The 13,728-nt window shown below is 33.3% G+C and overlaps 1 protein-coding gene across 1 annotated transcript in view; it reads left to right on the plus strand.

Moving 5' to 3' along the window:
• Nucleotides 1–1,224: 1,224 nt before the first annotated feature.
• Ork1 (open rectifier K[+] channel 1) overlaps nucleotides 1,225–13,728 on the plus strand; it is a 33,913-nt gene continuing 21,409 nt past the window's right edge. Inside the window, exon 1 of the mRNA XM_073081319.1 lies at nucleotides 1,225–1,904. Within this exon, the coding sequence (XP_072937420.1) occupies nucleotides 1,760–1,904 (145 nt within the window). The 5' untranslated portion in view covers nucleotides 1,225–1,759. The remainder of the gene's footprint in view (nucleotides 1,905–13,728) is intronic.

Consider the following 13,728-nt stretch of genomic DNA (forward strand, 5'->3'; position numbering starts at 1 on the left):
AAGTTGTGTTGAAGTGTTGAAGTAAACCTATTCCATTGTCACAGTGAATAAATGCGTTGAAATAGTCACGTATTCTATTATTGAAGTGGGTTAAAAAATAAAGTGAAACCCATAGATAGTCATTGTTTAAGAATTGAAATTCATTATGAGGAAGCACATGGGGCTACATACGTCATTGAGGTACCTACGTGACCGATGCAGGGATATCCCGATCATGGGATGCAGCGTAGGCGAATATACGATGTGACTAGATTCCTAATGTAATTTATTCTAATGAAAACGGATTAACTATCAATGTTCTCATCGACTTCGATACTATACTTACACTTTTTATAGGAATGAAGGAAGAGATCAGGGAGGAGAGAGTTATGTGCGTATGAGAAATTAATTATCACTTGCTTAAACGGTGAAGGAAAACATCGTGAGGAAACCTAAAAAAAATACCATACCTGAGAAAAAAAGTTCTCAAAGGTGTGTGAAGTCTACCAATTCGCAATTGACCAGCGCGGTGGACTATGGCCTAATCTTTCTCATTCTGAGAGGAGACTAGTACCCTACAGTGGGACAGTAATGGGTTGGTGATGATGATGATGAAGTAAGAGATTACTATGCAGGTCATTGCTGCTGTAGACATTAGTACTCATCATCAGATACGATTGAAGTCCTACTTCAAGTCGGTAACAGATGCATTGCTATTCTTGAGGTCTAAGTTGGAATTATTAAAAATGTTAAATATTTCTGTTTTACCCACTTCCATAAATAGATCACAGCAGCGCTTGACTCCTTTTTCAAGATACGAACGTAGATTTCTACATTTATGTAGTTAAATATTGTGTTATATAAGGCATTTATTTTTATATTTACGACATATCACAAAAACATGAATATTTTAATATTTAGATAAAGCTTAGGCTTTTGCTACGTACATCACATAAAATTTCCACGTTTACAGCACCTAATGATTAAAGGATTTATCTGTTAGTTGATACTCGTGTGTATAGAGATTTACGTATGTTTGCTGTCAATCGCAAATTAATTACTTTCGTCATTTCAGTTAGGAGAGCTTATGAAACTAATCGCACCCAAATTACGTCAAAAATTTAAAAGAATTTACCATCAAAAATGATGTAATCTCATCCAGACGACTATTATCAAGCGCAGAATCCTCTTAATCTTCGGTCGTAAACGGAAATCTTTCGCTGAACGTGTTAGCATTATCATTGCGTTGTGGCTAACATACATGTATAATGCTGGCAATAACCTTACTTATTATCCTTTACGACGAGTTAATGCGACTTGCCAGTCAAACATTTAGAGCTGGCCGTATAAAAAAAGGACCCGTCCGCCGTCGGCACACGATTTGTAAGCGCGCGCGCCGGGAAAATCATTCGATCGCATCAACCGGTGGAGTCGAACGTCAACCAATCGGAAAGTGTCATCGGGGAAAAGTTTTTCGCGAACCGGACCACGAAAAAAATTTTTTTTTTTATTTTTTTTATTTCTGTGTCAGTGCTAGAAATTGAATCCTAAATGAATACGATATCATGTGCGGCACAAATTTCGCTCCAATTCGAAATCACAGTTTGATTTTGAATCGATCTACTGACATTTTGAAGATATTCCGGTTTCTGATGCTCCAATTGGTCTTACCGACTCAAAAGACGATGTGGATTTTAATTTAGTTGTGACAGCATTTCGTGATTATTAAGAACTTCAGCTGTGTTTTGTTTTGGAAAAGTAATAAGGGAACCTAGTCAAGATGATGTCCAAAAAGCAGCTGGCCTGCATGCTGGCCTTGCACATAGTGTATCTTCTTGTGGGCGCGAGCATCTTCTACCACATCGAGAGTCCGTTGGAGATGGCCCAGAGAGCAGAAGAGAAACTGGAAAGACTTGAAATCCAAAGTAAGTTACGGCTAGCATTAGTTATTCGTTCGAACAACTTGACCTTAACACTGCCTGAGAAATTGTATACGATTACTAGTTTCCTTTTTTATATCAAGTATCACCGTAATTATTGCAAGTTTTTCGCGTTCTTCATTAATCACTGCGTTTCACCACGCGTCAATATATCCATTATAAATCTAAACTAAGTAAGTTAATTTGCGTATAATTTGTTTAAAGAACACATCAAGAAAAAATAAAAGCTCCTTTGAATTAAATTTTCCAACATTTTACGCTACTATTATAATAATGTTTGTCAGTAATAATAACTGCATACTTAATATTACTAAGTAATTTAGACATAATAATATACATGAAATTATTAATGATCTATTTGCTTTAAAATATTTTTTAAATATTGCCTTATACAGGCAACTAGGCGCCGTGTCGTTGTCAAGCGGTGTAACCTTCCACTCGATTATTGGACAGTAAATAATGCAGTATTCATACAGTGGCACCACACTTATCGTTACACTTATGCCTATCTACACTCCACACTGATATTCACGACAATTAATGTTACATTGCTTGAATTATTCAGGATTTCTCTGTTAAGAAATCATACGTGAGTCAACGTTACCCGATGCTTGACTGTGAAGATAAGTTGGTATCTTCGTAATATACGTAATTAAACTGGCTCTACCTAAATATATTGTAAGATAGCGAGATCTTTGATGAAATATTGTATTTGATACTTATCGTATGATAAATAATCTTAAAAAAGCTAAACAGTAAACAAATGGTGTGTATCCAGATTAATTATAAAATAAGAAATGATTACTTTAATGATAAATTCATTTGGTCTGAAATAGCTCTGCTCCCACCCGCTTGATTATTTCAAGTTATTAAATTGTACATGTAACATTTATACATGTAACATTTTTATAAAAAAAACGTGTTATATTTTATTTTGCGGCATTTTCTCTAATAGAACACCTCGAGAAAGGTAGTTAATAAAAATAATTCTTTTTTTCTTCGTTCATATCTTGTAATGCGCACGTAAAATTGTTTCTTCGGACATAATATTAAAAATAGTATCAATATTGTAGTAAATTTATAAACATTCGTTTCTAATAAAATAAATATATTGCCGGTTCTTTATCAGGCATTGGTCTTTCTCAAAAAGGGGAAGAAATCTATGCGATAGTGCGCCACGCAGAACAAGTGTCTTAAATGCATTGACAATTTATTTTTAATATCTATCCTGAAACTAAAATTTGCATTATCCTGCCATTTACACTTATTAAAACGCATCTTCTACTTAATTTCTTAATTACTCAACTTTTCCGTGTTAAAGCTAGATATCCAACGCTCTCACTCAGATATCACTCAGAATCTGCTCTATTAAGCGTATTACTAACATAATTTGTCTATAATTCTTTTGTTCATTGGTTTCCACGGTTATAGTAAAAACCTGGGAACAATTGACAGCGTTAATCAATCGCACTCGTCATTCTGTTGACGTAAAAACTATTTATCGTCATGAACATAGAAATGACATCCTAGTTTGAAGATAATTCTGATTGAACCCATTATTTATGTGCTATACGTTTTTCTTTGTAGGCGCCTTAAAGAGACAAATTCATGAAAACAGAAAGATAAATCGTTTAAATGTATGCCTAAGACAGGAATCGAACACCATTAGCATTAAACTGATGTAGTGAACACTCGCCTCTACGCTAGTCGTTATAATGAAGAGCTACGTTTGGTTGTGTTTCTTTTTTTTTACTATTTTTATGATATTAGAGCAGCAAATGAGCATGCAGTGTACCTTATGGTAGTGGCGACTGCCGTCCATGGATCTGTAAATAATCCCAGATAAGATTAGATTCTTAATCGATGTCGACCAAAGATGCGCCGCTACCCCTGAGGACTAAGTTGGAATGCCTTGAAAAAATATGTCACCATTACCTTCAAACCCCCTTCAAACCAGAACATAACAGCGCTTAATACTGCTGTTAATAGGCAGATATATGTGTGGCGGTGGTGCTGCTGAAGCAAAACTACAGAGGGTTCTACCTTTGTATTTTGTAATATAACTTTAAATACTATTAACATTGCTTTACAATCGAGCTTGAGTGTTATACCCCTTTAGAATCTCAGTTTTCTAGATTTTGCTTGATCTAACTAGACTTTATCTTACTATGCTCTATATCATGATCGTCTACGATACAATACAATCGTCTTATAAACATATTAATCTATTATTTTGTTAGATTAACAAGCTGTAACCACGCGAATGATCTTATTCTTCAGATATTATGATTGTAGATAGTAGAGTTATGAAGATGTTCATCACACTAATCGCCTAGTTATTACTTCTTCCTATGAAGAATAAATCTATAATTACAATTAATCAAATAAGCGCGTTTGACTGTTGAATAATTCTAATAATTAATTGAAATAAATTATTTTAAATTAAAATAAAAACTTCACGAAATTAATAACTTATCGGCTGCGGTGGATCATTTTTGTGGGGAGGGAAATTGTTATGTTCTCAAGTTGGTAAGGTATAGTAAAGTGTAATATTGGAGTGGCAAAGAAGCTTGCAGTCCACCTACTAATAATTAGTAGTGTTTGAACTAGAAATAGGTGGTGTTTCCCTGATAAAACTACTGATTCTGCCGCCTAGGATTATGGTTAATATCAGTAAAACCCAGTAGACATTACACCACAAAACATCCAAATGGGATGTTGTTATTCAAATATTGTTAGAGATACCAGGGTATAAGTCATTTCCTAGAACTTGGCTGAGGAGCCTTAGTCAACTTACCAAGTTACGAGAATGGCTTTCGCAAAAAATATATTAATAAATTTTCCCCTAAGTTAATTAAAAAATACCGCATACCTATTAATGAATATATGCATTTGAAACAGGATATTGAAGGTAGATAAAAATATTGTTATAACAGTTTTAAATACTTTGTAGAATATTTTTAAATAAGTTGTAATATAGGTAATTGTTTTGCGTTCTTTCTTAAATACGCAGTCATATACATTACCCCACATATTCAAGAATTTTAAATATGCCTCACTTATAATTGCCGAGATATCATTCGTCTAGTTTAAAATGGATAAGCAAACTCTATAGACTCCTAAAATTACAGGCAGGTATTATGATTTAATAGACGCTTTCAGGAGTAATTGATGTACAGTAACAATTGGACTAAATACATATATGGGACGATTAATAAAGACATGATAATTTTTTATGAGATATAAAAATTAAATAAATATAAACATCTATTTTATTATTCCGTCTATCTGTTTTATAATAATAAAACACTGAATGCCATATTATTATTTTGATAATGACCAATACTTTTATATGCTTAACTGCAATATAAATCGCATTAATATTTTGATGGCGATTTTTTTTGTAAATATTATTAGGAGTCTATTTGTTCACTATATCTTTAACTAGTTTTTGCCCGCGGCTTCGCCCGCGTTTAAAAGAAAACAATATGACATACTCGTATTAACTAACATACATAAAACTGAAAATTCGTACCTTCATTGCAATGACAGTGGCGCCATCTGACGAAAATTGGTCGTACCAACTCTGAAACCTTCCTGGGCTCATGGACAACCACTTTGCTAAAGATCATCACTTGATCAAATGCATAGTTTACGATTCAATTCTTACTAATACCGATTAAAATAATCTACTTTTTTGGTTCAAAAGATCGATTCACCGATTAATCGATCTTAGATCGCCATTCCTACTTCTCGTGGGATTTCCGGGATAAAAACTATCCTATATCCTTTCTCGGGTCTCAGACTATCTTTGTATAAAATTTCATTAAACATTTCATTTCACATTTTGTACAAAATTCTGTGGTTTAGGCGTGAAGAAGAGACAACCAAAAAGACAGACAGACAGACAGAGTTACTTTCGGATTTATAATATTAGTAAGGATAAATACGTTGAATACACATATACTGAGAATGTGCAATGATATGTGTCCATAGATATCATTCCTGACGCGGTTGCATCGATGCAATCCAAATAATATTATCGCCACGCTAAGTATCTTGTTTATATTGACGCTTGAAACACTTATATTGTAATATTTGCTTTCTTTAACTAATCCATCTGATTCCATCCATGTTTCACACGTGACCCAATTATTGTTAGTTAGGTCTATTATAGAGTTTAACGTAAGGCAACTCTTTCCAATACTGTACGAAGCTACTAACACTACTAAAGCTGCTTAATAAACAACTTAGGTAATGTTTTGCCTAAAGAAGATCTACATTTGACACTTACTTCATACTACAAATTGTCTAATCGATCTTTGATAGGAATGGATAGATCGATTATGAATAACGGGTGAAAGAAATTAGGGAAGGGTTAAGGGATCGGAAACAGTGATAGTTTAGTGGTGTACACGCTCTCGGTCGGAGGGTGTAACGTTCATATCCTAAACTTTTATGTTTTGCAGATCTTACGGCTTATAGTGATTGAAAGTAGACATTGATAAATGTTACTCACCTTTAAGAACATCAAGAGGTATTCCCATCCATTAGGTACTACTAATAAAAGTTTCCTCAAAACCTTTTCGTATACAATTAAAGCTAGTTATGATCCATACATATTTACGCACAATTTTATCCAAATTTCTAAGAATAGAATATGATTTTTAAAATATTAAGGATGAAATCACTTACTTCGATTTTTTTGCTGCGTTCTAAAGCATTACTCAATTAAAATGTGAACCACGTAACGGCAAACGTCATAATTACCTATGTTACATTGCCGCAGAAGTTTGTGTAATTAATTGTAAACGAGATCTAAATTATCTCTATTATCAGCCTGCCCGAAACTGTGTCTTAAAATACTTAAATAAAAACATCTGCTTTAATACTAAGGTGAAATATATGAATAGACTAATTTAAGAATGAAAATAAAGAAATCATCAGCGCCAGCATGAATTCACAAACAAGATAAAAAGGCAAATCTGATCTCTAATTTAAAAATCTTAATCTCCAAGATCATTATTACAATAAATAATTACTTACATGATAGAAATATGTGTAGCCGAATTATCTCCACTTGTCCCATTTCAATTATTTTGTAAATTCCTTTAAATGGGCAATATACCTATAGGTCATGGAGTTTTTCATATCGCTTCTACAAAATCAAAAACAATAAAATAATAAATAATTAATCAGCGTTAAATGTTAAGAATTTTGGAATAACTTAATTAAACAATTTTCGGTGTTTTATAATAATGTTTGGGCATCCGGTAAGTAAAAATGTTTCATTCGGGAGAACCCCACTAACATTATCTTTAAGCAAATAATACTTCATCGTCACATGACGGACTTATGAAATTCGTGGACAGCAGTGGTCAATTAACACCAAATGTACAACATTCATTCGCTACTTTAATTTATTTTCAAAAATATATTTCGTACAAAAATCCTTCGGAATGCAGACGACTTATTGTAATTTTTCTCTTTCATTTGAATATTCTGTAAATACGTGTAAGCACATATAATGTAAGTTATTGTTAATTGTTACGTTTATGTGGTCTTTAGACTTCTTTGTATATGCAAATAAGACGATAAAATAATTAAAAGTACCAAAGCCTGTAGAAACAAAACATAGCAATAACTGTAAACGATGTTATTTTGAAATTGCATACACTTCCTTCAAGTAATGGTAATATGAATTGTATGAGCAAATGTGTATACGTTTACTATAATGTTTCGACATATAATGTAAAATATTTCATTGTAGGTACAGAGAAGATCATTTATATTAAGGATTCAATTTATATGTTTTTCGGAATAACTATAATAATTGGAATAATCTAAATAACTTTGTAACTGTCATGCCGCTTGCATTATTCATAATATAAGTTAATCCTAAATAATAATAAAACGTACCTATGTAGTGTAATGAAAAAAATAGTAAATCAAAAAGAATATATGTTTTGATAAATGTATTAAGCAATCTTAGGTGGTTTTCTTTTATATAATATTATCTACTACTGGTACTGAGAAGATACGGTGAGAACCTCAGCGGAATTGCTTTTGTTCTGTTTTCTTTTTATTTCGTCAGGTACATATTTTATTTATATTGTATATTTAAAATATAAATTATTAGGATTAGTTATTCGTATTAGTTATATATTGAGACGAATATTCGCTGCTAATATGAAAACGTTGAAAATAGAAATTAATAATCTTTTAAAATCGGCTGCGTTCTGGCTTACAACTGTAAAAAGTGTTTCTTACCAAATATAATTTCAGTTATCATTAGCAAATATAAACAAACAGTAATTCCTTATCCTACCCAAGTTTTTACACTACTATACGCACGTAGAAATATTATAAAAAAACTGTTAACAGCGCAGATAAGCCCCTACGAGATATTTTTAACTTTTATTGTCTATATAAGAACTACATTGTTCTATATTTTTATGATTATATTACTATCATTGTATACTTAGTCTTTATTATTTCAATATTATGTAATTGACTCATATCTGTTCCACTGTTAAATATGCCGTCAAACTATGTATGTGAATTTCGAAATTATGAAACTAAGGTACGAGGGTTGAGCTCATCCCCATAATAGCTGATCACAGGTGCTTATAAATATTTTTCACCCATAATTAATGAAGCTTTGTCGTCAACCGTTACTATCCGAAGATCAAATGCTTCGAAAAAGTGACTCTTCCTTATCATACCTTACAGTAATAGGTAGATATACCCCACATCTACTGCCATCTCACATGTTGCCACTGGAAGCGAATGTTTACATACATAATCCCAAGTAAGACACGCGACACACATGACAGAAATATAACGATCCATCTGGATCCTGGTCCTGCATCTGCAGGACATAATTCTAAATTCGTTACTAAATAGCCAGGCCGGGGATTGAACGCGGATCTCTACATGCTTATTAAATATCATGATCACGACAAGCGATGTGTCAATGATTTTTAAGTTAAACAAAATATTGTTTTGCTATTATATAATTATCTATATTAAAACTTTGCAATAATATAAGCGGGTCGTTACTTCAAGGAAACTGAAGTACGTACCTACTCTTTACAATAAATGGGTCGCGGCTTCACGGAGACTGAAGTACGCACCTACTTTTAAGTCTAGGCGCTTCGTTAAGTGCGCAATGATAAACTAATCTCTTCCTCTTCAAATGAATTTCCAGTACTTCTTTATAAGTGAAATAACTAAGTAAATTAGTTCACACAATAAATCTTTTTAAATTAGTTAATTGTCTAATCCTTACTAAGTTAAATATAAACATACCATAACAATGTTTCATGTTGAATCTCCACATCATTCATTTATAATAAACGCACCTTTCTACAGATTCTGTTTAAAATAAGTAAATATGATGAAATAAAAAAAAAATAAACAGTAATTTTCTCGCCAAATAGAGTTGTATCCAACATTATAATTACAAAATGATTTGCCTATGTTTATTATGTAAGGACGTTTTTCATGTCACGTCAGTAAACAAGCAGACACACAGGCTATGCATTGTTTTCGCGACCCGAGTGCGTGTGTCTCGCGTTTCAGGAATAACATCTATGTAACGATAGGTCGCAAGTGGTCCGAAAGCGGACCAGATCCGCGGACACGAACACCCGCGATCCGAAATCTGGGGTGATTTGCACCTTTGGTTTATCAATGTATACATATGGCCTAATAAATCCATCTTAATCATATGAAATGATATGAAATATATTTTATATAAGTAGGCCTGCGGAGGAACTCAAAAACTGACAGTTATTTTTTATACGACTACCGGATCGAAACAGATCAGTACCCTTAATATGAGCTTTTACGTTTTTACAAAAATGACTGTTTTTGTATTTGTTAACGCATTTCCCATACATTTTCAATCAGTTCTGATACAGTCCGCTAGGGGCGCTGATTGGAAATGTATGGACAAATACGTAAACAAATACTAAAACGGTCGTTTTTGTAAAAACATAAAAACTCATACTAAGGGTACAGAGGAGATCCGTGTCAAGAAGTGTGACAATAAGGGGTTCACGGATAATATAAAAGGTTACTCAATTAACTATATAGTTAACTAACTGTCAGTAAACTGTAAACAATCAACAATATTATAATCAGCACTTTGCATATATAAGTAAGACTTCGGAAGAGGATTACCAACACTATATCTTTTCCTCCAACCTTTCCTCATTACGATCGTGTTAATAGCTTCCTCTTCTAATTAATGATCCATTAATCATTATATCTTGTTTACTTTGATATAATTACGCCATCAAACGTTTAAGATAATCTGTATTAGTATATGGTTGAATTGGTAAGGTTATCAATGATATTGATAGCGGCTTTGTGCACTGCTGAAGGTAGTAAAACTCGTTGAGGTTCGTCTCCGGCGGCACCACTGCAACACTTATTTCTACCTAATAACATACTGCTGTTACAAATCAGAACACAGCAGCGCTTATCACTGGTTAAGCGTTGCTGTGTTCTGATTTGAAGGGTGTGGTAAGGGAGACATACTTTTCCGAGGCGTTCCAGCTTAGTCCTTAGGGGTAGCGGCGCATCTGTGGCCGACCTCAGGTAGGAATATCTAATCCTATCTGGGGTTGATTACAGATGTCCATGGGCGGCCGTAGCCACTTACCATCAGGTGGACTGCATGCTCGTCTGCTACTGGTATTTTATAAAAAAATGACGTTCTCAATCCTTTATTGTCCCATTGTTAGACTCAGGTCTCCTATCACAGTGAGAGGGGTTAATGTATAGTCCACTGGCCAAGTGCTCTTTGGTAGGCTTTACACATATTTGAGATTTCTAAGAACTTTCAGACGTACCTATAATGTACATAGATATTTAAGAAGATATCTGCTTCCACACTAGGAGTTTTATCAGTTAATAGATTTTTTGGTTTTGTCCCTTTTTACGTCCCATGGCAGGGAATGGATCTCTTAGTACAAGAAAGGCCTAAAGCGCTTACTTAGCAGATGTGCTTTAAGAAGGTCAGCGGTCAACTTGTGTCGGATGTTTTCAAACCGTCTCTTACTGATCAGATTTATGAATACCAATCAATGATATACACAACTGATAGCTTGACATACCCTCGGAAATGCTCATAAAAGCCACAGGCGGTCACCCATTCAACTCCCTACCGTACCCAACGTTGCTTAACTTTATAAATCAGGTACAATTGACATAAACCACGAGGCTACAGGTATTCTTATGTAAATTCATGGAATAGCAATGTATTTGTGTTTTTTGATATTATTACCAAACCACGTATAGTTTTGATTGCAGGACAAATTAATGTCAACAAAAACATAACTTGTAAAAAAACCAAGACTCATAAATTAATTCTTCTGCCATAAAAAGTTGTGAGATTCATGTAATACCAAGTCGGTTAATTTATTACCAAACTACGTATGATTTTGATTACAGGGCAAATTTTACCGTTATTTAATAATAAACAATTGGTGAATTGTAAGTATCAACATTTTCTTGGGCACTTTTAGGCAACTATAAAAAACATTTGTAATTTATAAATTAGATGCCGCTGGTTACCATTAAAATAAATAAATCACTTGATTCACCAGCGCGCGCAATATCCGTCCCTATACGTCTTATAAAACGCCCCAAAAGACGTATAACTTCAACACACAGCTTCAACAATAACGTATAAGATTCACGTACATGCATACATGTTGCTTATGTATATTGAACATGTACATTGAACACATTAAATCTTGACCTGCATTACTTTGGTTCCGGATTTTGACGGTCGCCTTTTCCTCACAACTCACTAGTGTCCTGATAACCTTTGATAAGGTGTAGGAAAACGTATTGTCACGTAGGGACCCCTTATTATGCAACAATGTAATGAATTGTAAACTATCGTATGTAACGTTACCAAATTCTAACAAAGGAAACCGCATATAATAAGGTCAATATGCGCGTGAGGGGTCACCATACCGGTCTGACGCGCAGAGAGTCCCAGGTTCGATCCCCGGCCAGACAGATATCTAAATGACGAATTAGTATTTTGTTTCTGGGTCTGGGTCCATAGCACCCATGATACAGGGAATCCATAGTGTGGGGCTATGAATGTAGAAAGCGTAGAAAGTGTTAGACAGCGGTAAGATAAAATTTGAAATCATTAAGAATTTAAACAGATTTCCAAAAGATATTCCCAGAATACCTATTACGTATTTAAAAAGAATTTAGGCATTACCTACCTCTGAATCGCTAAGAGTCTTATCCTCTAAATCCGATGTATCTTTTTAATCGCATTGTTCACATGTTCATAGACATGAGTAACATCATCAAAAAACCCAGTTTCACTTTTATTTTTAGTAACGAAATTCATATAAATACTAAAGCGTTCCGAAAGAAAGAGGATAAAATAACTATCAACGATTAATCATAAAAATACAGTCGATTAGAGAATCTCCTCTTTTTGAAGCCCGTTAAAAACCCACATACGTACTCACATGACGATGTCGTTCCATAACATAAAATATGTACCCTAGCAACAATAGACACTGAACTAAAGAGCGTAATAAATCAAACTTAATTAATCTATGACAAGGTAAGAAAGCCATAAATGAATTCTACGTGATCGAAATTATAAAATGTAGACTTTCAAGTTAAATAAAATAATATAAAAAGGCTATTGATTTAATGTATTAAGTCGACGCGTGACGATTTTGAAGTCTAAGACGAATATATACTTGCTGCCTCATTTTTATCTTATGACCAAAAATACAACTCGAAAATCAGTGAATTTTAGTGTTGCGTGACAATATAAATATCTTTTTCTCAAATTGGACAATAAGAGATAAGTCTCATAAAAGTCGAATTAGTGTCACAGAAATTGAAAAAAGATATTGTTGTTCTTCCGAAGATAGAAGCCCAGTGAAGGTCAGTTAGTACAAAAGCCCAATAAATTCGATTTATCTCTAAAGTCTCATTCAAGGCTTGTGAACCTATAAAACTGTATTTTGTGCAATTTTATTATTTGCATTTCAATAATGTTAGTGAATCAAGAATTTTCGTGGGTGCCTTTATTTGTGTTATTGTTTCTTAATCTATCCAGTTCAATGTCTCTTTATCAAAGATGCTGTATTTATACGGATTTAAGTTCATATTGTTAATAATTGTTAATTTTGCTTATTCTGTCTATATCGTCTATAGTACTAGGACTTCCTTGTGTTTCTTGATGTCTAAGAGTCCCGTTAGTGGAAAGCCAAATCAAAAAATATTTAGTATCATACTATCTTAGATTGAAACAATTATTTTGTATTTGGTAGTATTTATTTTGCATTTTGTTGTTGGCGGCCAACTTGGAGTAATACTATTTATACCACACTTGACATACATCCATTTCTACATCAAATCCTATAATTATATTTTTGTTTAGTAATTTATTTTTAATCTAAAAATCCTTACAATCCACCTAATTTAATTTACGCTAATGTATGAATCCTAATTTACGCTGATGTATGAAATTATTGTAAAGTTTAACCAAACTTTACAATAATTTCATACATCAGCGTAAAGATTTCTGGAAGTTATCAGCTTCCCCAGTATAATATCTATAAGATCAAGACCAGAGGATTTAATGTGTATATTTGTAGAATGCGTAGATTATGTAACTCATTCCAGACCAGATTAGCACAAGGTAAGATAACGGCACATACCTATATATCTACTGGATTATTGTCTCTAAGTTAGTTGACATTGGACTCTGTGACTATATGACTTTATTCGCGAAATTTGAAGGATAACC

The sequence above is a fragment of the Epargyreus clarus genome, unplaced genomic scaffold, assembly GCF_041222505.1.
Source record: "Epargyreus clarus isolate Ecla_fem2 unplaced genomic scaffold, WU_Ecla_fem_2.2 ptg000001l, whole genome shotgun sequence".
Classification (NCBI taxonomy): Eukaryota; Metazoa; Arthropoda; class Insecta; order Lepidoptera; family Hesperiidae; genus Epargyreus; species Epargyreus clarus.